This window comes from Taudactylus pleione, unplaced genomic scaffold (genome assembly GCF_031769625.1).
Source record: "Taudactylus pleione unplaced genomic scaffold, aTauple2 ptg000345l, whole genome shotgun sequence".
Lineage (NCBI taxonomy): Eukaryota > Metazoa > Chordata > Amphibia > Anura > Myobatrachidae > Taudactylus > Taudactylus pleione.
In genome coordinates, this window is record NW_028284746.1 from 1,523,122 (window position 1) to 1,546,480 (window position 23,359).

The 23,359-nt window shown below is 43.6% G+C and overlaps 2 protein-coding genes across 3 annotated transcripts in view; one reads left to right on the forward strand and one right to left on the reverse strand.

Annotated features, from left to right (window-relative positions):
* The window catches only part of PPWD1 (peptidylprolyl isomerase domain and WD repeat containing 1), a 38,090-nt gene extending 37,695 nt beyond the window's left edge, over positions 1-395 (reverse strand). Inside the window, exon 1 of the mRNA XM_088444055.1 lies at positions 77-395. Within this exon, the coding sequence (XP_088300181.1) occupies positions 77-287 (211 nt within the window). The 5' untranslated portion in view covers positions 288-395. The remainder of the gene's footprint in view (positions 1-76) is intronic.
* The window catches only part of CENPK (centromere protein K), an 88,650-nt gene continuing 65,635 nt past the window's right edge, over positions 345-23,359 (forward strand). The window contains exons 1-3 of one of the 2 annotated variants that reach the window (XM_088444059.1): positions 345-505; positions 14,291-14,317; positions 21,588-21,725. In XM_088444059.1, coding sequence (XP_088300185.1) covers positions 503-505; positions 14,291-14,317; positions 21,588-21,725 — 168 coding nt within the window. In that variant the 5' untranslated portion in view covers positions 345-502. Of the gene's footprint in view, positions 506-14,290; positions 14,318-21,587; positions 21,726-23,359 lie in introns of those variants that run through there. The other variant, XM_088444060.1, reaches the window with a different exon arrangement.

A 23,359-nucleotide genomic window follows, 5' to 3' on the forward strand; every position in this document is an offset into this window, starting at 1 on the left:
GGGAGGAGGGGGGTGAAGGCCAGCATTCAGGGAGTTATAAGTGTTAGCCTGGGGGTGAGAGTGAGTGGACAGGCACCTTTTCGCTTCTTGCTCTGGGAGGCCTCGGTGGGAAGCGGTCCGATCCAGGCCTCTTCTTCCTCTTCTGCTTCCCTCTGCTCCTGCTGCTGTTCCTCATCCCGTTTCGCCCGCTTCTCTCCCTCGCTGCTGCTGGAGGATGAGGAGCTGGAACTACTGCTACTACTACTGCTGCTGCTGCTTCTTCGCGCTCGCCGCTTCCTCTCCGCCATTTTCCCTCCCTACGTCACAACCCTGCGACAGACACCCGCCGGCCTCTGAGGATGACGTCTACACCGTCCATCAGCCAATCCGCTGCGGGCGCGCTGAGTGCGGGGAAATAGGGCTGGCGGCCGGGCGGCTGCTGCTGCTGTGAGCTCCATCTGTAGCGGGCAGACACCGGAGATCGCCGAGCGGGGGCCGCGGAGTTGCCGGATCTGCTGTCACCATGGTAACGAGCAAAACATTGTATGGGAGTGTCCTGCGGGCATGCTGCGACTCGTGGTGCCCGGCATAGTGTGTGCAGATTATATATACACACGTTACTAGAATATGATGTGTCCAACATATTGTTATAGCTTGGCATACTGTTACCACAGGTGCTCCATCTGTGTCAGGCGTAATAACACTTAAATGGACATGTGTGGTCCCTGGTCACAGGAGCTTACAGTCTAGAACAGAGGTTCCCAAACACGGTCCTCAAGGCTCCCCAACAGCTCAGGTTTTAGAGATATCCCTGGCTGAGCACAGGTGATTAAATCAAATTGACTGAGGTACTAATTAACTCACCTGTGTTCAACCATGGACATCTCTAAAACATGAACTGTTGGGGAGCCTTGAGGACTGTGATTGGGAACCTCTGGTCTAGAATATTGTGCATTGGAGCCTATTATGTAGTGCACTTAATTATTTTTGCTATACAAAATAAAGATCCACATTAAATACACACACAGATCCCCTGATCCATATTACACACACACATATCTTCCGTGATAGATATACATATACACACACACTACATACATACATACATACACACATACACACACATCTTCCCTGATTATATATATATATACTTATACACACACACACATCTTCCCTGATATACACACACACACATCTTCCCTGATATACATACACACACACACACATCTTCTCTGATATACACACACACACATCTTCCCTGATATACATACACACACACACACATCTTCTCTGATATACATACACACACATCTTCTCTGATATACACACACACACATCTTCCCTGATATACATACACACACACACACACACACATCTTCTCTGATATACATACACACACAAATAAATGAAGTTATATACTGCGCTCAACTCTAAAGGTCGTTATGGTGAATACAGACTCATGCATAATAGGTATATAGCAATGTGGGTGGATATATAGTATATCCCAAATGTCCCTAAGAGGGGCCCAGGTGGCGTGATGAACAAAAGGGGGAAGAAATGGGGTGGAGATTGTGGTACTGATGTTCTTAGTAACACAGGTGTTATTCTAACTGATCTCAGTAATTATTTATAGACTGATCCAACTGATCTCAATAATGAATCCATAAATGTAAAAAGAAAGAAAAAACTCTTTACTGGTACAAAAGATAAATGGCAAAAATAAATGTTCAAATAACATATAAGTACATACGGTGATATGCAATGGGTTATATGAAACAGGAGAGATCAACACACAAAAACTGCTCCAATAAAAATTGGTAGTCCAAAGTCCTGTGACTTAAAGCACACTACTAAATTACTAATAGATAATCATTCACAAAAACTTCAAACTTTAGATCAAGAAATCAAATTATTAGATCCATATAAAGAAGACAGTGAGTTTATAGCCCTATCTAATCTGACAGCCAATAGAGTCACAAAGAGTGAGGAGAAATTGATCGCAATTAAAAAAGACAAGATACTCAGAGACAAATACGGCCTCAAAAAACATCCATCCAGAAAAATATCATGTAACAAAACACAGCTACTCAATAAGAATATTTGAGAGCATAGCACCAAGACAACTGACAACAAACAGAACAAACCGACCAATACAAATACACCTGTTTATCGTAGGTTAAATCTGACATATCAGGAGTATATGTCCAGATTACATAGTATCCAAAAACCCAGAGCGTACTCGGCACCTCAACAACCGAGTCAACATACGGAACTTTCCTCTGAACTATCTTCAGACAATTCAGACTTAAGGGGCCTATACATTATCAGATCTTTCTGAAAGACAAAAGATTTATCTTTTGAAAATTCCTGGGGCTGCTGTAACCGATATCTGTCAAGTACATGACAGATTTTTGCAAACGACGAACGATATTGCATGACATTCTGGGAGTGGATTTTTTCAAAGTGCAGTGTTTCTAAGTGCAAAACTAGCGTTAGACCTGCGTTAAACCGAGGAGAAACAGAAGGAGAAAAGGTCCATCAAGCAACAAACCTCAACAATCTAAAGACTCAGACTACAACTGGACTCTGTACAATTACGTCAAGAACACTTCTATTGCTATTAATAATGCTGGCCTTCTGATTCTCGCATACAATTCAATGCTTATCATACTTTTTCCCATGTCAGTTTACATCTATCAACTTTGAAACACTGTCCTTTATCTCAGCTCTCTTGCCTAGCCTCACATCCTCTATCTGATTACAATCTCCATTATTTGTCAAATTCTGCACACATTAGAACCCCACTTTTAATCCTCCCTATAACAATCTTGTTAATCTGCATACATATTGTTACACTGTTTTTGATACATCACTGTTTTTTCACTTGCATTCCTACAAATTTCTTGCACTCATATCTCATTTACATTTCCGAATTTCATTCCTCTTGTTTACTTATACTAGTGTTCCCTCTAGCTCCGGCGGCAGGCAGGGCGCCGGAGCTAGAGAGGGCAATCTTGTGCGCGCGCGCCCGAAAAGGGGGCGTGGTTATGAAAAGGGGGCGTGTCTATAAGACGCGTCCCCTTTTCGTCATACTTGGGGGCGTGCCCGGCGCTTTCGGAAATGCCGGGCAGCCCCCAAGCGCTGCAGAAAGGGAGAATAGATGCCGGGCGCATGCGCCTGGCGTTTATTCTCCGGCGGTGACCGGGTCACCGCATGTTTGTCCACCCGCGGGACACTGCGTCCCGCGGGTGAGAACGGCTCCTGCAGGCTGTTAGGGCAGGGCGCTTTTTGCCCTCCTCCTGGAGGGCAGGGTGCTTTTTGCCCTCCAGAAGGAGGGCAGGGCACCGCGCCCCGCTAAAATAGCCTAGCGGGAACGCTACTTATAAACACCATGACAATGTTTTCGTCAACTCCCTCCTTCACTCAGTCTCTACCTAATCCTCTATTCTGCCCACTGCTTCCACCTTTATCCTTTCCCCCTTATCTCTTCCACCTCCTCCTCCCCTTTTCCCCCCTCCTCTGTCTGCCTACTCTTCCCTCCTCACCCATTACTCCTTTTTCTTCCTGTTCTACCCCCCCTCTGTCCTACTACCCTACCACCAAACACTCCTTTCCCTGTTACTTCACCCCACTGCCATCCACATCTCCCTCCCTGCCCACCTCCTATAGGTTCCCTTTCTAGCTCAGGTGCCCACACCATCACTAAACTCTATTCATATCAGTCCCCCAAATTAATCTTACCTCCACGTTACAGCAACCCGGATAATCTTATTCACATCTCCCCCACAAATGCTATCTCTCTATCTTTCGCCCTCTGGAATGCCAGGTCAGTCTGTAATAAACTGATCCCCACCCATGACCTTTTCATCTCCAACTCCCTACATCTCCTAGCCATCACTGAAACTTGGATCTCACCCTCTGACACCTTCTGCTGCTCTATCCTCTGGGGGCCTTGCCTTCTCCCACACCCCCAGGCCTGGGGGTCACCATGGTAGTGGTGTTGGGGTCCTTCTATCCACCAGTTATTCCTACCAGCTAATACCCTCTGAACCATCCCTTACATTCCCCACATTTGAAGTTCATGCTATACGCCTCTTCCAACCAGTTAACCTCAGAGTAGCTGTCATTTACCGTCCCCCTGGCTCTCCGTCCAAATTCCTTGACAACTTCGCTTCCTGGCTCCCTCACTTTCCTCAGATCTTCCCTCCATTATCCTAGGTGATTTTAATATTCCTATTGACATTCCCACAGAATCCTCTGCAGCTAAACTCCTTACCCTCGCCTCTTCATTTGATCTCACCCAATGGACCTCATCACCCTCCCATGTGAGTTGGCACTCACTTGACCTGGTCTTTACTCACCGTTGTGATATTTCTGACTACTCCAATTGCCCATTCCCCCTCTCTGACCATCACCTTCTCTCTTTTAACCTATCCCTCTCTCCTTCCCCTCCTTTAACTCCTAAGGCTACCATTGCTAAGCGTAATATTGAGGCTATTGACACTGTTGCTTTTTCCTCCCTGCTGGACTCTCTTCTCTCCCCTATCATTTCTCTCTCCTGTCCTGAACAAGCTACTTCCCTGTACATTTCCTCCCTTACTTCTGCTCTTGATTCTGTTGCTCCGGCAATAACTACTCACCCCCGCAGATCCACACAACAACCCTGGCATTCCAAATGCACCAGATACCTACAAAAGTGTTCAAGAATTGCAGAGCGTCACGCTCTAAGGCTGACTTCCTCCATTTCAAATTTATTCTCTCTTCCTACAGTGCTGCCCTGTCTCTCTCCAAACAAACATATTTCAAGAACCTCATCTCCTCCCAGTCCTCAAACCCGCGGGGTCTCTTTGCCACTTTCAACTCCCTACTCTGCCCTTCCCCTCCTCGCCTTCCCTCCTCACTCTCTGCCCTCGACTTTGCCACCTACTTTACATCTAAAATTGACTCCATACGTGAGGACATCATATCCCATCAGACCCTCAGCACTCCTCCCCCTCCTTGCCCTTACCACCCCTCCCCTTCTGTCTCACCAACTCTGACATCCTTCTCCCCTGCTTATGGAGAGGAAGTCTTGGCCCTCATTCGGTCCTCCCCTCCTTTCACCTCCCCTCTTGACCCTATCCCTTCCCGTCTCCTCTCCCACCTGTCTCCTTCTGCCTGTTCCCATCTGGCTCACCTCCTTAATCTCTCCCTATCATCTGGCACTGTCCCTTCTGCATTCAAACATGCTCTTGTCTCCCCCATTCTTAAAAAAACCTACCCTTGATCCTAACATACTTTCCAACTATCGACCCATCTCTCTTCCCCCTTTTGCTTCCAAACTCCTTGAGCGTATTGTCTACAACCGCCTTACAACTTTTCTTTCCTCCCACTCCCTCCTTGACTCATTTCAATCTGGCTTCCGATCTCTCCACTCCACTGAAACTGCCCTCACAAAAGTCAGCAACGACCTCCTTGCTGCCAAATCCAAGGGCCACTACTCTCTGCTCATTCTCCTTGACCTCTCTGCTGCATTTGACACTGTAGACCACCCTCTCCTCCTGCAAATCCTTTACTCTCTCGGTTTACGTGGCACTGCCGTCTCCCCCTCGCTCCTTACCCGTATCTCCAACTGTCTCTCTGCTGTCTCTTCGTGGATGTCCCAGCACTTTCTTAAACTTAACATGTCTAAGACTGAGCTGGTCATCTTTCCAACCTCTTCCACTACATCACTTCCCACAATTTCATTATCTACTGATGGCACAACTATCTCCTCTAGCCCCAAAGTGCGCTGTCTTGGAGTTATCTTAAACTCCTCCCTCTCCTTTAAACCGCACATTCAGCACCTCTCGCAGTCCTGCCGTTTTCACCTAAAAAATATCTCCAGGATTAGACCCTTCCTCACCCAGGATGCCACTAAAACCCTCATCCACTCACTGGACATCTCCAGATTGGACTACTGTAACCTTCTCCTAGCTGGCCTCCCAGTCTCTCACCTCTCTCCACTACAATCGGTTCTCAATGCTGCTGCTCGGCTCATCTTCCTCTCCAGACGTTCTACATCTGCTTCCCCTCTCCTTCAAGCCGTACACTGGCTCCCCTTCCCCTTCAGATGCCAATTCAAGGTTCTTACACTCGCCTACAAAGCCTTCACTAAATCCTCCCCACATACATTTCTGACCTTCTCTCCCTTCACACTCCTGCCCGTCCACTTCACTCAACTAATGCATACCGCCTCTCTTGCCAACTGATTACTTCCTCCCACTCCCGCATCCGAGATTAGTGCTGCTCCCTACCTTTGAAATGCTCTCCCTCTCCCTATAAGACTCTCCACCTCTCTACAAATTTTCAAACGGGCTCTCAAGACCCACTACTTCATCAAGGCCTTTCAGCACTCATCCTAACCCACCTCATGCTCTTTCCTTCCCATCTTCCCCTTCTGTGTCACTCCTGTTTATCTGCCCCTCCCCTTTAGAATGTAAGCTCTCACGAGCAGGGACCTCTTCCCTCATGTGCTTCTCTTTACATTTTCTTCTACTCTCTACTCCCCATTAGGGCACCTAACACGGGACTGCCAACTCCCGGCAGCTTATTGTGAGTGCTTTAATCACTATTTCAGCAATGTATATAAGTTGTGTCCTTGTCCTGCACTGTAATGTACTGTAAGTTACTTGTTTCTTGTTCACCTATTAGTTCTATGTACTATGTAAGGCGCTGCGGAACACTTGTGGCGCCATATAAATAAAGGATAATAATAATAATCAGAAATGCCAATACAGACCATCCCAACAAGTTGACGGAACTGAAACCACCTTCCGCCTTTTATCCCAGTCACATGAAAGGGAGCCACATAGAGACTATTACCAAATTAGTTGAGAAAGACATAGGAAACATCACTATTCATATTACAAAACAGAACAATTTAACAAGAAAAGAACGATCAACACTACAAGAATTGCAAGATACCCATTCCATTATCATAAAACCGGCTGATAAGAGAGGAGGCATTGTTATCTTAAATAAATCAGATTACTTGGGAGAGGCCCGTAGAATTTTAGGGGACACAACAACATATAAGACTCTAACTAACGACCCCACCGATTCATTTAAAAAGGAACTCAATATCAGTGTTCTCCCCAGGCTGTTTTTTGCGGGTGCACCACCCGGCAAAAATCAGCCACCACCCGGCACTTTGGAAACCTGCAAGTGGGTACAGTATCTGGGAACTGTATAAAAAGGACTAGATCCTACAAACTTTGCAGCTTTTTCATAATCAGACGACTGGGTCTCTAATAAGAAGAGAATTAATATAAAAAATGTTATTTCAAATTTAAATCATTATAAGGTCAGGGTTTAAAACATTTTATTATTGCGAAGGCACCCACCCAGCTACTTCTTGATGACACCCGGCTGGAAAAAATTTCTGGGGAGAACACTGAATATCCATCTACAAAGAGGTAGTTCAGCAGGAGTACTTGCCAATCAGAAACGTAAATTCATTGAGACACAACATCCCATAATTCCGGTGTTTTATTACCTGCCAAAAATACAAAAAAATTCAGCAAAACCACCAGGTAGACCGATTATATCGGGCATTGGATCACTCACCTCCAACTTATCGGAATACTTGGAAAATATATTACAACCTTATGTTTGCAAACAAACGGCATACTTGAAAGACACCACTCAGATACTTAATATCCTTAAAGACATCCAATGGAACGAGCAATTTTGGCTTGTAACTACAGACATCACCTCACTATATTCAGTGATAGACCATACACAAGGCATTCAAAGTATCAAATACCATCTAGACAAAGATCATACAATGATAGAAGCGCAACGAGATTTCATCACTAACAGTATTAATTTCATACTCAAGCACAACTACGTATGGTTTGATAACCAGTTCTACTTGCAATCTACGGGCACCACTGTGGGTACGAGATTTGCCCCAAGCTATGCCAACTTATTTATGAGTTGGTGGGAGGACTTTAACATCTGGGGTCAGGCGGAGCTTGGGGCAAATCTCGCACTCTGGAGAAGATACATCGATGAGGTGTTCCTCATTTGGCGGGGAGATGAACAATCACTGCTCAATTTTCTAAAAATAAAACAGTCACACCAAACTCCTTGAAAAAGGCCAAACGGGCTGAAACGTGTTGGAGACACAGGATTTGACTATATACCTAAGGAGGAGATCTTTACCACTGCTATCCGTTCAATACTGACATTTACAGCTGCGGATGAACCATTACCATGTGACTGAACCCGGAAGTAGACGAACTACCCGCTCAGAGGACAGGACTCGGACACGTGACCCAGCACAGGAGATCGTACGGGAAGGAACAAGGAGGCACGCCGAAAGACACAGCAGCCGGCGTGAGGAAGGAGCGGATAGCGGCGAGGCAATAGGAAGGTAAGTCCCCAGTGCGGAGGGGGTTTACGGCGAATGGCTTAAGCGAGCCTTAACCGTAACTTTCCCCCCCCCCCCCAGATGCAGCGGCCACTCCAGCGTGCACTGCCGACAGACGTCTGGGACCAGATGTACTGCTGACATACGCACTAGGAGTGAATAGCTGCTTGGGATCAATCCTTCACCTGCCAGTTGGGTCCATACTGCCTTCCTCAAGAAGCTCATCCCGGGCATCTAATCACTAAGCGCTATACCTGTACTTAAAGCCACCAGCGGGACGCCGCTGGTTGCCTTTATCTCTTCACTATTTCACGCTACTTAATTTATCCTGCATCCCCCATTCATAGTAATTTAGTAGTGTGCTTTAAGTCACAGGACTTTGGACTACTATTTTTTTACAATTTTTTTATTGGAGCAGTTTTTGTGTATTGGTCTCTCCTATTTCATATATCCCATTGCATATCACTGTATGTACTTATATGTTATTTGAACATTTATTTTTGCCATTTATCTTTTGTACCAGTAAAGAGTTTTTCCTTTCTTTTTACATTTATGGATTCATTATTGAAATCAGTTGGATCAGTCTATAAATAATTACTGAGATCAGTTAGAATTACACCTGTGTTACGAAGAACATCAGTACCACAATCTCCACCCCATTTCTTCCCCCTTTTGTTCATCACCCCACCTGGGCCTTCTTAGGGACATTTGGAATATACTATATATCCACCCACATTGCTATATACCTATTAGGACGCATGAGTCTGTATTCACCATAAGGACCATTAGAGTTGAGCGCAGTATATAACTTCATTTATTTATTCGTACCGTAATAGAGTCAGCTATTACATATTTTATACTGCAGCTCGCAACAACCCAGCCCACTCTCAGGGCCTGATTCAGACCCGCTCGCGAGCGCAGGACGCTCGCAAGCGGGTCGATGGTGCCCTACTGCGCACGACGGAGGGAGCTCCGTCGTGCGCATGCGCGAGACCCGGCTAGCGACGGGGTAGCCGTCACTCCGGGTCTCGCTCCAAAGGGGGCGTACTGTCGATGTTGATTGACAGCACGCCCCCTTTGGTGGGCGTGCCGGGGGCGTTGCTGCCAGACGGAGGCGTTCCCATGGGAACGCCTACCGTCTGAAGCCGGCCCCACTGACATCAGGGTCTCCGTCGCAAGCCCGATGGTCGCGATGGTCTTGACCATCGCGACCATCATCATGGACGCTCGCTATAGCTGTGGGTGGTCACAAGAGGCCGCTCCATTTTCATGGAGCGTCCGGCTCTGAATCAGGCCCTCAGTGCGCAGTTATCCCCCCCTTGTGTTTCTGAATACACACACATCTCTGATATACATACATACAGACACACTACATACATAGACACATCTTCCCTGATATACATACATACATGCACACATCTTCCCTGATATACATACATATACACACACTACATACATACACACATCTTCCCTGATATACATACACACACATCTTCTCTGATATACGACATATACACACACACACACACACACACACACACATTTTCTGATAGATATACATACATACATACACACACACATCTTCCCTGATATACATACATACATAAATACATCTTCCCTGATAATCACACACACACTATTTACATACATATTTACATACACACACATCTTCCCTGATATACATACATATACTCACACACTACATACATACACACATCTTCCATGATATACATACACACACACACACTACATACATACACACATACATCTTCCTTGATACACACACACACATCTTCTCTGATATACATACATACACACACACTACATACATACACACATATCTTCTCTGATATACATACATATACACACACACTACATACATACACACACATCTTCCTTGATATACATACACACACACATCTTCCCTGATAAACATACATACACACACACTACATATATACACACAAACACACATTCCCTGATATACATACATACACACACTCTACATACATACATACATACATACATACATACATACACACATCTTCCTTGATATACATACATACATACATGCACACATCTTCCCTGATATACATACATACATACATACACACATCTTCCTTGATATACATACATATATACACACACATCTTATCTGATATACATACATACACACACACACTACATACGCACACACACATCTTCTCTGATATACATACTTATACACACACACAACATACAGTACATGCGTGCAAACACACACATCTTCCCTGAAAAAAAAAATATATACATACATACACACAAACACACATATTCCCTGATATACATACATATACACACTCTACATACATATACACACACACACCTTCCCTGATATACATACATACACACATCTTCCCTGATATACATACATACATCTTCCCTGATATACATACATACACATCTTCCCTGATATACATACATACACATCTTCCCTGATATACATACATGCACACATATTCCTGATATACATACATACATACATCTTCCCTGATATACATACATACACACATCTTCCCTGATATACATACATGCACACACATCTTCCCTGATATACATACATGCACACATCTTCCTGATATACATACATACATGCACACATCTTCCCTGATATACATACATACATGCACACATCTTCCTGATATACATACATACACACATCTTCCCTGATATACATACATACATCTTCCCTGATATACATACATACATCTTCCCTGATATACATACATGCACATCTTCCCTGATATACATACATACATACACATCTTCCCTGATATACATACATGCACACACATCTTCTCTGATATAAATACATACATACACATCTTCCCTGATATACATACACACATCTTCCCTGATATACATACACACATCTTCCCTGATATACATACATACATCTTCCCTGATATACATACATACATCTTCCCTGATATACATACATGCACATCTTCCCTGATATACATACATACATACATACATACATACATACATACATACATACACATCTTCCCTGATATACATACATGCACACACATCTTCTCTGATATAAATACATACATACACATCTTCCCTGATATACATACATATATACATACGCATCTTCCCTGATATATATACATGCACACACATCTTCCCTGATATACATACATACACACACTCTACATACATACATACATACATACACACATCTTCCTTGATATACATACATATATACACGCACATCTTATCTGATATACATACATACACACACACACTACATATGCACACACACATCTTCTCTGATATACATACTTATACACACACACAACATACAGTACATGCGTGCAAACACACACATCTTCCCTGAAAAAAAATATATATACATACATACACACAAACACACATATTCCCTGATATACATACATATACACACTCTACATACATATACACACACACACCTTCCCTGATATACATACATACACACATCTTCCCTGATATACATACATACATCTTCCCTGATATACATACATACACATCTTCCCTGATATACATACATACACATCTTCCGTGATATACATACATGCACACATATTCCTGATATACATACATACATACATCTTCCCTGATATACATACATACACACATCTTCCCTGATATACATACATGCACACACATCTTCCCTGATATACATACATGCACACATCTTCCTGATATACATACATACATGCACACATCTTCCCTGATATACATACATGCACACACATCTTCCCTGATATACATACATGCACACATCTTCCTGATATACATACATACATACATACATGCACACATCTTCCCTGATATACATACATACATACATGCACACATCTTCCTGATATACATACATACACACATCTTCCCTGATATACATACATACATCTTCCCTGATATACATACATGCACATCTTCCCTGATATACATACATACATACATACATACACATCTTCCCTGATATACATACATGCACACACATCTTCTCTGATATAAATACATACATACACATCTTCCCTGATATACATACATACATCTTCCCTGATATACATACATACACATCTTCCCTGATATACATACATACACATCTTCCGTGATATACATACATGCACACATATTCCTGATATACATACATACATACATCTTCCCTGATATACATACATACACACATCTTCCCTGATATACATACATGCACACACATCTTCCCTGATATACATACATGCACACATCTTCCTGATATACATACATACATACATGCACACATCTTCCCTGATATACATACATGCACACACATCTTCCCTGATATACATACATGCACACATCTTCCTGATATACATACATACATACATGCACACATCTTCCCTGATATACATACATACATACATGCACACATCTTCCTGATATACATACATACACACATCTTCCCTGATATACATACATACATCTTCCCTGATATACATACATGCACATCTTCCCTGATATACATACATACATACATACACATCTTCCCTGATATACATACATGCACACACATCTTCTCTGATATAAATACATACATACACATCTTCCCTGATATACATACACACATCTTCCCTGATATACATACATACATCTTCCCTGATATACATACATACACATCTTCCCTGATATACATACATACATACATACATACACATCTTCCCTGATATAAATACATACATGCACATCTTCCCTGATATACATACATACATACATACATACATACATACACATCTTCCCTGATATAAATACATACATACACATCTTCCCTGATATAAATACATACATACATACATACATACATACATACATACATACACATCTTCCCTGATATAAATACATACATACACATCTTCCCTGATATAAATACATGCACACACATCTTCCCTGATATAAATACATGCACACACATCTTCTCTGATATAAATACATACATGCACATCTTCCCTGATATACATACATACATACATACATACATACATACATACACATCTTCCCTGATATAAATACATACATACACATCTTCCCTGATATAAATACATGCACACACATCTTCTCTGATATAAATACATACATGCACATCTTCCCTGATATACATACATACATACATACATACATACATACACATCTTCCCTGATATAAATACATACATACACATCTTCCCTGATATAAATACATACATACATACATACATACATACATACACATCTTCCCTGATATATATACATGCACACACATCTTCCCTGATATACATACATACACACTACAAACACACACATCTTCACTGATATATATATATATATAAACACACACACTACATGTGAATAGATGCTTTCTTTTTTCTCTTTTTTTCTTACTTTTTGTGCCTCCGTGTGCCAAATAGCTTCTTGCATTACTCAGTCATACTCGAAACTTTCCGTGTTTTGATTTGTATTGTATTTATGTAAATAAGTAATGTTTTAATAAAAAGTTGCATGGTTAATAAAGGCTCAGGCTCATGCCTTCTGGCGTCTTGACGATCAAGATGACCTGGTGTATTTATTGGGTGTCCACCTAAGAACAGATACTATACTTGATTTTAGCCAAAAGGCAACTGTTGATTCATTTGCTATTGAGCATCAGCAGACAACTGTGGCGTGTCCTTTCTTCTTAGAGTTAAAATTGTATTTTAAAAGCAACAATAACAAATCAGACAGGGAAGAAAAAACAACAGTGTGGGTGGAGGGATTTTAGTGCGCTGGATCCATCCTGTGTTTTTCATGACCTGCATTATTATTTGTAACTCAGTGTTCCAGTGCATACAGTGATAATTGAATCTTGCTGTACTCATTTTATGTTGTCTGTTTGCAGGACGGTTTGGATGACCTTCTGAGAGAGGTAGGTGCTAAATATGCTAAATCAGTGTAACAAATTGTCACGCTTTAAACAGAAACCCCCACACACTCCAAGTGTCCCTTACAGTTCACCCTACCTATCACCACAGAATTCCCAATCTGACGTTTGTCTGTGCTGATCTTCACTACTGCACTGCCTTCCAAGACCGCTTGGTTCCAAAATAGGAGTAGTATACCATAAGTTACTTTTATGGCACCTCTAAACCAAATATTAATATTACAAGAAAGAAAGGACTCTGTAAAGTGCTTGTAAACTACGCCAGGATATGAATTTATAAACCGATGGGGATCAACACCCGCTTCCTTTCACAAGGACAAACTGACCTTTAATAAATTATGTATTTTGAACATAGACTCCGTGACAGCCCCCATCAGTTTGCAAACCCCAACAAAACCAATTTTTAGTAAATATACCCTTTGGTCAGGAATTGAACTCATGACATGAGTGCCAAGGGGCAGTACTACTAAACACTGTGGCGCTGTGCTGTCTTATCTAAAGACAGAAGAGGGCAAATATTGTAAACTGTATAAGGTAGCAAGGTACAATAGCACGTCATAAGCACATAATAGAAACAGTCAGCGAGTGGCAGAAAAGTATACGGAGATCAATTAGTTGTAGGATTACCTGCCACCCCAGGTCCTATGTAAGCGTTCATTTAGTGTCAGACCAGAGCTTTTCAGCTGAATGAGACAAGTCAAAGCATTCATCTCAGAGAAACAGCAAGTAAAAACAATTACCCCCCTTCGTAACACTACCACTGGCCGCTAGATATCAGCACATCAGGCAGGGAGAGAGCAGAATGTATAATTAAGTTGTCACCCATTTAATTTTATTGAGCAACATGTTTGTTCCACTTCTGTCTGTTCACAGGAATTAGCTTATTGCTTATGTGCTGTTCCTACCTATATAGGTTCTGATTCTGAGTTGGGAGCAAAGAAGAAACTAACTTTGCACCTGGACAAACCATGTTAGAATGCACGGGGTGCAAGTACACTTTATTTATTTACATTTGCATGCATTAGGTAAATACTGGCTGCTTTTGCATGTAGCCCACAAATGCAGGACAGCTTTATTTGTACACTGCAATTTAGATTTTAGTTTGGACACGCATCTAAAGGTGGTTACAAACTGCAAAGATATATCTGCAGATCGAGTGATCTGCAGATATATCTGTAGGTGATGGTCGTTCACATACACTGAACGACCATCATCTTCCAGGCTGCCGTCCCCCTCCCTGCGGCTGGCGCTGCATGTGTATTGGAGATCGGCTGATCGCCCGTACACACTTGCCGATGGACCGATATATCGGTCCATCGGCTGTGCAGCACAGCCAATGCGATATGCCTGTGAATAACGTCGTTCACAGACATATCGCTGATACTCACTGGCCAACGGCTTAAAACTGCACACTGCGCAATAATCGGGCCAATCAACCAATTATCAGCAGGATTATTGCACAGTGTGCACACAGCATGTAGAGCCAGCTGTCGTTCATAAATCTGGCATATTGTCTCCTGACATCAGGAGTGCTGCATGACAATCGTCAGTCCTGACGAGCAGATGTTGTGCAGCAAATGCAGTGTGTACAGACATCTTCTGGCAAACTGCATGTAAAAAAGATCGGGCAGAATTTATGAAGCAAAGCCGCTGCTTCCCGGCGTGTTGCAGGTGAATATTTTAAATGGCACTCGGAGTCCGTGTAAAGCACGCCGGGCTTTACACTGACTCCGAGTGCCGTTTTAAATATGTATCTGCAACCCGCCAGGAAGCAGCGGCTTAAAGAAACCGCTGCTTCGTAAATTCTGCCCATAACCTCAAAAATCTTTAGGGTAAGTTATTGTCCTTATAGAAACAATAATTTGTGTAGTGTATATACAGGAAATCGGATGTTCTCTGGGTTGTTTCAGCTATCAACAAAAAACATGTTCCTTTGATCTGTTGGTGGTGTACAGTTGTGTTCTCATACACTATTGCTGCAGTCGCACCAAACATCCCTTCTCCAGGTCCCGTGCGACTCAGCTTGCGCCAAGTGTCTTATTCGCTTGAATGTGCGTCTTAATCGTAATCACATGGGACAAAACTGCTTCATGAGACTGCAGTGATTAATGCGATATTGGACAGTTGTTTATCGGTATGCGACTGAGGGCCTGATTCAGACCCACTCGCGAGCGGCTGTCCGCTCGCAAGTGGGTCGATGTTCTGATAGAGCCAAAATCACTCCGGAGCTTGCGGTTGAAAACCTCAACTGCAGGCTCCGGCTCGCAGTTTCGATGGTCGCGATGGTCACGACCATCAAAATGCACGGTCGTATAGGCTGTGGGTGGTGACCCACAACTATACGAGCGTCCAGGAGGACGCTCCATTTTCATGGAGGGCGGCCCTCATTCAGAGCGTGCGCTCTGCTCAGAGCGTACGGCTCTGTATGAGGGCCTGAGTCTGAATTTGTATATGAAGTGCTAGGATGCAGTGGTCGTAGCTTTCTTCCACGCCAAGTTACGTTGTGCTTCATATACAGATTCAGACTTGAGGTGGGTACACACTTGCCGACCGCCAGATGCGACAGCCGATGAACGATGCTCAGACAGAATGTGGTGTCTAAAGATGCACCAGATGGTACTACAGCATATAGCAGGCCCTATATTCTAATTTTTTGTCCGTTATTGTGAGTTTTTAATAGAGACAGAGATCATTATTGTAGTCAGACTTCATCTCCAATTTGTCCAGGATGCCCCAGTCTATTATACAGTCCTATCATTGGAATGTTCATTGCAGCACGTAGTATATCTGGTGTTGCTGATCTTGTGGAAGGCAGGGACCCCTTCAGTTTTGTGATTTTATTGAGGAGTGAGCTACATGTGATGTCGGCAGTGTCATAATAGGTGGAGAAAAGCCCTAGAATTAGTTGAACGAACAGGGTACTCAGCAGCACAGAATAGTGATGTGAGGCTCTTTTAAGACTGATCCACATGGACTGCGGTGTCACCACCCCTATACAAGCTTAAGGTCATACATTCAACCTGTTCATAAATAGAACTTGTTACCCAGGTTGTACTCACTCCTGAGCATCTAGCTGTCACAGGTCCTATGGCTGTCACAGGTCCTATGGCTATTCATGAAGCAATAGAACTTTTAAAACAAAACCACTGAGAATGAAGATAACATAACACATGACAGAAGCTGATTCCTGTACATTCATTTTATGCTAATCTATAATATAAGTCAGGGGTTCTCAACCTGTTCTTGGTGAGTACCAAAGAATCACTATTATTATTATTATCATCATTTATTTATATGGCGCCGCAAATGTTCCGCAGCACCTTACAAAGTACAAAGACAAATAAGTGAACAAGCAACAAGTGACCTACAGTACAATGCAATGCAGGACAACTTTCTATACATTGCTGCATTAGTGATTATAACATTCAAAAAAAGCAACAGGGCGTAAGCAATCAGGTGTTAGGCGCCCGAGTGAGGAGTAGATGACAGTATAAGCAAGGAGTAGCACAAGAGGGTAAAGGGCCCTGCTCGTGAGAGCTTACATTCTAAAGGGGCAGAGCAGACAAACTGGTGTGATACAGATGGGATAGACAGGGAGGATGAAACAAGTAGCAGCGGGTTAGGATGAGAGATGGAAGGTTTTAATGAAGTAGTGGGTCTTGAGAGCCCATTTGAAGATTTGTAGAGAGAGTCTGATAGGAAGAGGGAGAGAGTTCCAGAGGTAGGGAGATTGGGTCAGCTTTGTAAATGGGTGAGGGCTTTGTAAGTGAGTATAAGAACATTGAATTGGTCTATGAAAGGGATAGGGAGCCAGTGTAAGGCTTGTAGGAGCAGGGAGGCAGATGTAGAACGTTTGGAGAGGAAAATGAACCAAGCAGCAGCATTGAGGACAGATTGGATTGGAGAGAGTTTGGAAGCAGTTAGGCCAGATAGGAGGTTACAGTAGTCCAATCTGGAGATGATCAATGAGTGGGTAAGGGTTTTAGTAGATATATACAATATATATATCTATACACATTAGTCCATGGAAGATCGGCACTCACCTCTATAAGCAACAGCTGCCTGTGGTGCTGAACTCGGCGTATTCATCAAGCAGAGAAACAAGATCTGCGGTTAGTTCTCCAAGATGTTGGGAACACCCTGCCTGCTGAGTTCCTTCAAAAACTGTGTGCAAGTGTACCTAGAAGAATTGATGCTGTTTTGAAGGCAAAGGGTAGTCACACCAAACATTGATTTAATTTCTCTTCTGTTCATTCACTTTGCATTTTGTTAATTGATAAATATAAACTACTTATTAACATTTCCATTTTTGAAAGCATTCTTACTTTGCAGCAATTTTTTCCCACACCTGCCTAAAACTTTTGCACAGTACTGTATATATAATCACTATATGATTAGGTCAGGTACCACTTTGCAGAAGAAATGTATTTATGAACATGTAAACGTCTCTCTAAATGTAAAATCCTGTTCTGTATTGTTCATCTCCTCAGCTGTCTTCAGTATTGTGCCCCCCCCTCATCTGTGTGTCCATTCATGTGCTTCCCCCTCCCTTGTATGTATGTATGTATGTCCTGTTTGTTCATGTTCCCCCCATCTGTATGTCCATTCATACGCTCTCACCTCTCCCTCATCTGTATGTCCATTCATGTGCCCCCCTTATCTGTATGTCCTGTTGTCCATTCATGCACCCCCATCTATATGTACATTCATGTACTCCCCCCCCCCCTTTCATCTGTATGCCCACTCATGTGCTCTCCCCCCTTCATCTGTATGCCCATTAATGTGTTCCCCCACCCTTGTCTGTATGTCCATTCATGTGCTCCCTGCTTCCACATCATTCATGTGCTCCCCCTTCCCTTATCTATATGTTCATTCGTGTGCTCCCCCTCTCATCTGTATGTGCTTGACCACTTCTCTCATCTGTGTTGCATCTCGCTTCGTCATTAATGCGACGTTGCCGGGAAGTGGTCCAGGGTTACGGCCCTGAAGGCTGCATAAGTGGTACTTGAGCTCGAGAACAACCTAGGCTTGCTGCCCCTGCCCCCGGATACAAGCAGCCTAATGTCATACCAGCAGTTATGCATTACAGATGTAGTGTTCCCTCTAGGATTTTTTTTTTAAGCGCAGGGTGCTGATTTTGTATTTTACTTGCACATACATGTCTAAAAAGGGGCGTGGTCTCACATGGAGGGGACATGGCCTTGTAGGCAGAGCGTCTCTATAGTGGCATGGTGCATTTCGACACTTTAAAATCTGGTATGGCGAGATGCCTGTTAAAACAGCCTAGTGGGAACGCTACAGATGAAGGGAAACACTGTCACATTTCATAGCTCTTTTATTATTATTATAATTTTTTTTATTATTATCATAATTATATGGTGCCACAAGGGGTCCACAGCGCCTTTTATAAAGAACAGACACAGTATGAACAAAACAATACAAAAAAATCTTACAGTACAAAACATAGCAGAACATGGACAAAGTTTTTAAACATTGCTGCAGCAGCAGTCATAATACCCATATAAGCAGCAGGGCTGCTGATCCCAAAGGTTTGGTGTCGTTGTTGGCAGTGGGGAGGAGATGATGGTATAAGTGATGGAAGGAAAACCACATGTGGGAAGAGGGCCCTGCTTGTGAGAGCCTACAGTGGTGAGAAGAAATTGGTAGGCTACTAGACTTGCATAAAGACCTGTAGGATGGTAGGAAGAGGGGGAGACAGGGAAAAGAGAGATATAGGGGGATAACTATGGAGGAATAGGGGGGGACGGAGGAGATATATAGGAGGAATAGGGGGAGAGATGGGGAAAATAGGGGGAGACGGAAGAAAGATGGGAATTACAGGGGAGAAGGGGGAGAGAGGGTTAAGATAGGGGTAGAGAGAGCTGGGAGGAATAGGGGGAGAGAGAGCTGGGAGGAATAGGGGGAGAGAGAGAGATAGATGGGAGGAATAGGGAGAGAGAGAGAGATAGATGGGAGGAATAGGGGGAGAGAGAGATGGGAGGAATAGGGGGAGAGAGAGATGGGAGGAATACGGGGGGAGAGAGATGAGAGGAATAGGGGGGAGAGAGATGGGAGGAGTGGGGGAGAGGAATAGGGGGGGTGAGAGATGGGAGGAATAGGGGGGAGAAATATGGGAGGAATAGGTGGAGATAGAGATGGGAGGAATAGGGGGGGAGAGATGGGAGGAATAGGGGGAGAGAGAGATGGGACGAATTGTGGGAAAGAGATGGGAGGAATGGGGGGGGGAGAGAGATGGGAGGAATAGTGGGGAGAGAGATGGGAGGAATAGGGGGGAGAGAGATGGGAGGAATAGGGGGGAGAGAGCTGGGAGGAATAGGGGGGAGAGAGCTGGGGGGGAGAGATGGGACGAATTGTGGGAAAGAGATGGGAGGAATAGGGGGGAGAGAGCTGGGAGGAATAGGGGGGAGAGAGATGGGAGGAATAGGGGGAGGGAGATGGGAGGAATAGGGGGAGAGATGGGAGGAATAGGGGGAGGGAGATGGGAGGAATAGGGGGAGGGAAAGATGGGGGGAAGTGGGAATGATGGAGGATTAGGGGGAGCTGGGGAAAAAATGGAGGAATAATGGGAGACGGAGAGACATGGGAGGAATAAGGGGATACGGGGTGGAAATGGTAGGAATAAGGGGAAATATGTAGACAGAAGGTAGGAATAAGGGGAGATGGGAAAGATGGAGAAATAAGGGAAGATGCGGCAGAGAGATGGGAGGAATAAGGGTAGAGATATGGAGAAATAAGGGGCGAGGGATGGAGGAGTAAGGAAATAGAGATGTGAGGTATATGGGGAGAGAGAGAGTAGGAATAGGGGAGAAAAATGTGAGGATTAATGGGAGAGAGCTGGAGGATTAAGGGGAGATGGGAGGAAGAGATGGATACAGAGACAAATGGGAGGTATAAAGGCAGACGAGTGGGGGAGACTGGGAAAGGGATGGGAGGTATAGGGGCGAAGGGAGGTGGAGGAAAAAAAAACTCTCCAACATTGCACCGTGCAATAGCTAGCAACGAATGACAAGTCCAAATAGCGCTATGTTATACTTCTTACCTGGCAAAGCAACTTAGCTGTTTTTATTTGTTTTTGCACAATGTAAGAAGTACTTTAAAACGGTGTAAGGTAACAGCCAAACAGACCATAGACATTGATCTATTCTTCACCCTCCAATTGCTTACACAGCAGTAGTACTAGATTGTGTTGTTTGACAAATAGTTCAGACACACAAATTGCAATTTTTCTTTCCAGACTGAATACCTTGCAAGACATATGTCATTGTACCAGCATGATATCCCACCGGACCTAACCTCTACCATACAAATCAGTGAGGAATCTAAGAAGCAATTGCTACAGAAGTATGATCACCTATGGGAGCAAATCAAACAGGTATGCAGTAAATGACAGGACATGGGAAGCCCTTCTGCACTATATTATGGAGCTTACTGTTCACATGGAAATCGGGGTAAAAGTAGATTCTATTTTTCTTCCCCATTATTCTGTTTAAGTTTTACTGTACTGTAAATGTGATTGAGCAAGAAATGAAATCGCCATTAAAAGAGGCCTCTACAATTTGAAAAATAAATATCCCCCACTTGATAATAAGATGATTTGGAATTTATTGTTCTTATCTTCTTGTGGTATAATCCGCTCTTATAGTAGTTTTAAACCTGTCTGGAGATTCCAGGTAATTGGTAGAGTGCAGTATAAAGCACCAATGACATGAATAAAAATGATTTTTGTGTCTTTCTCCCAGTCCATTGGGGAACATTGGATACAGTGGGGCATAGAATGTTGTGCAGGGAGCCTCCTGGGCACTTTAAACTTTCTGGCAAAAAGTCCAAAGTCCCTCCCTTCTGTAGCCTGATAGGCTACCTGGGAACTTAAGTGCGTGTTTAACAAAGCCCCAGATGACAGGGCCAGGAGTACAGAACAGGAGGGAGAGGAGAAAACCAATGAGAACAACAATCCTTATTAGGATAACAGTGAAAGTAACTGTCACAAAAATTCAAAGAGCATAAATTGAGGACATCCAGTGTTTTCCAGATAGCACGAGAGATGTGATTACACAAATCCCTTTTTCTCCATTATCGAATTGGGGTACACCTGGATGCAATGGGCACCTCCTCAAGCTGTCCAGAAGTGGTTGCGTTGTACGACCAATGCTGGCATTGTAGAATGCAAAAGCATTATCTCTGTAGATCCATGCAGGAGGCCCCCCATCGATCTGGTTGGATGCGTCACTCACATTTTCAGAAACAATGTAGGCTTGGCAGAATACAAATGACCATGGTTTGTCTGGAAGCTGACCAGCATCTCTTGTGGAAATCATAATTAACCAACAGACCACCCATTCTGTTAAAGTCCTGTGTCCTAACGTCCAGAGAACGAAAACGGCTCTCTTCTTCTGGAGACTTATCCCATTCTATGACCAGGATCACAATGTCAGGTCCAGATGGAACTTAGGGCCTAATTCAGCAGAGCCTGCTAGTGCACTGCTGAACGCAGATTCTCGATGTTCAGGAATGTGCGCAGACGCCAGACCCGTTCTGTGCATATGCAGAATGGGTCTGCGAGGCCGCACGGAAACTTCCAGCAGACTGTTAGTGACTCACAGTCTGCTGGTGGTTGTAGGTGGGGAGGGGGCGGCAATGGCCTCCGTTTCCTGAAACGGAGGCGCGACGCCGCCGTTGGGGAGGGAAGAGGCCAGGATCTGCGTGCAGCTTTGCAATTGCGGCCCTTGCTGAATTAGCCCTTAGACACAGATTTTGACTGAATGGAAGATTTTGTTCCTAGAACAGCCAATAACCCCTAGCTCCAAAACTGCTAACTGTTGAAATAGCCAACAGAAATATAGTGTTCAAGTTAAGGAACTTACACTCAGTTGAATCCATTAATTCGAAAGGAGGGTGCCTCAAGGCTGTCGGCACCAGATTGCGATCTCAAGGAGCTATTGGCAGGCTGCATAACTCCCTGCAAGAAGGTCTGCAATTCAGGTAAAAGAGACAGTGTTCTCTGAAAGA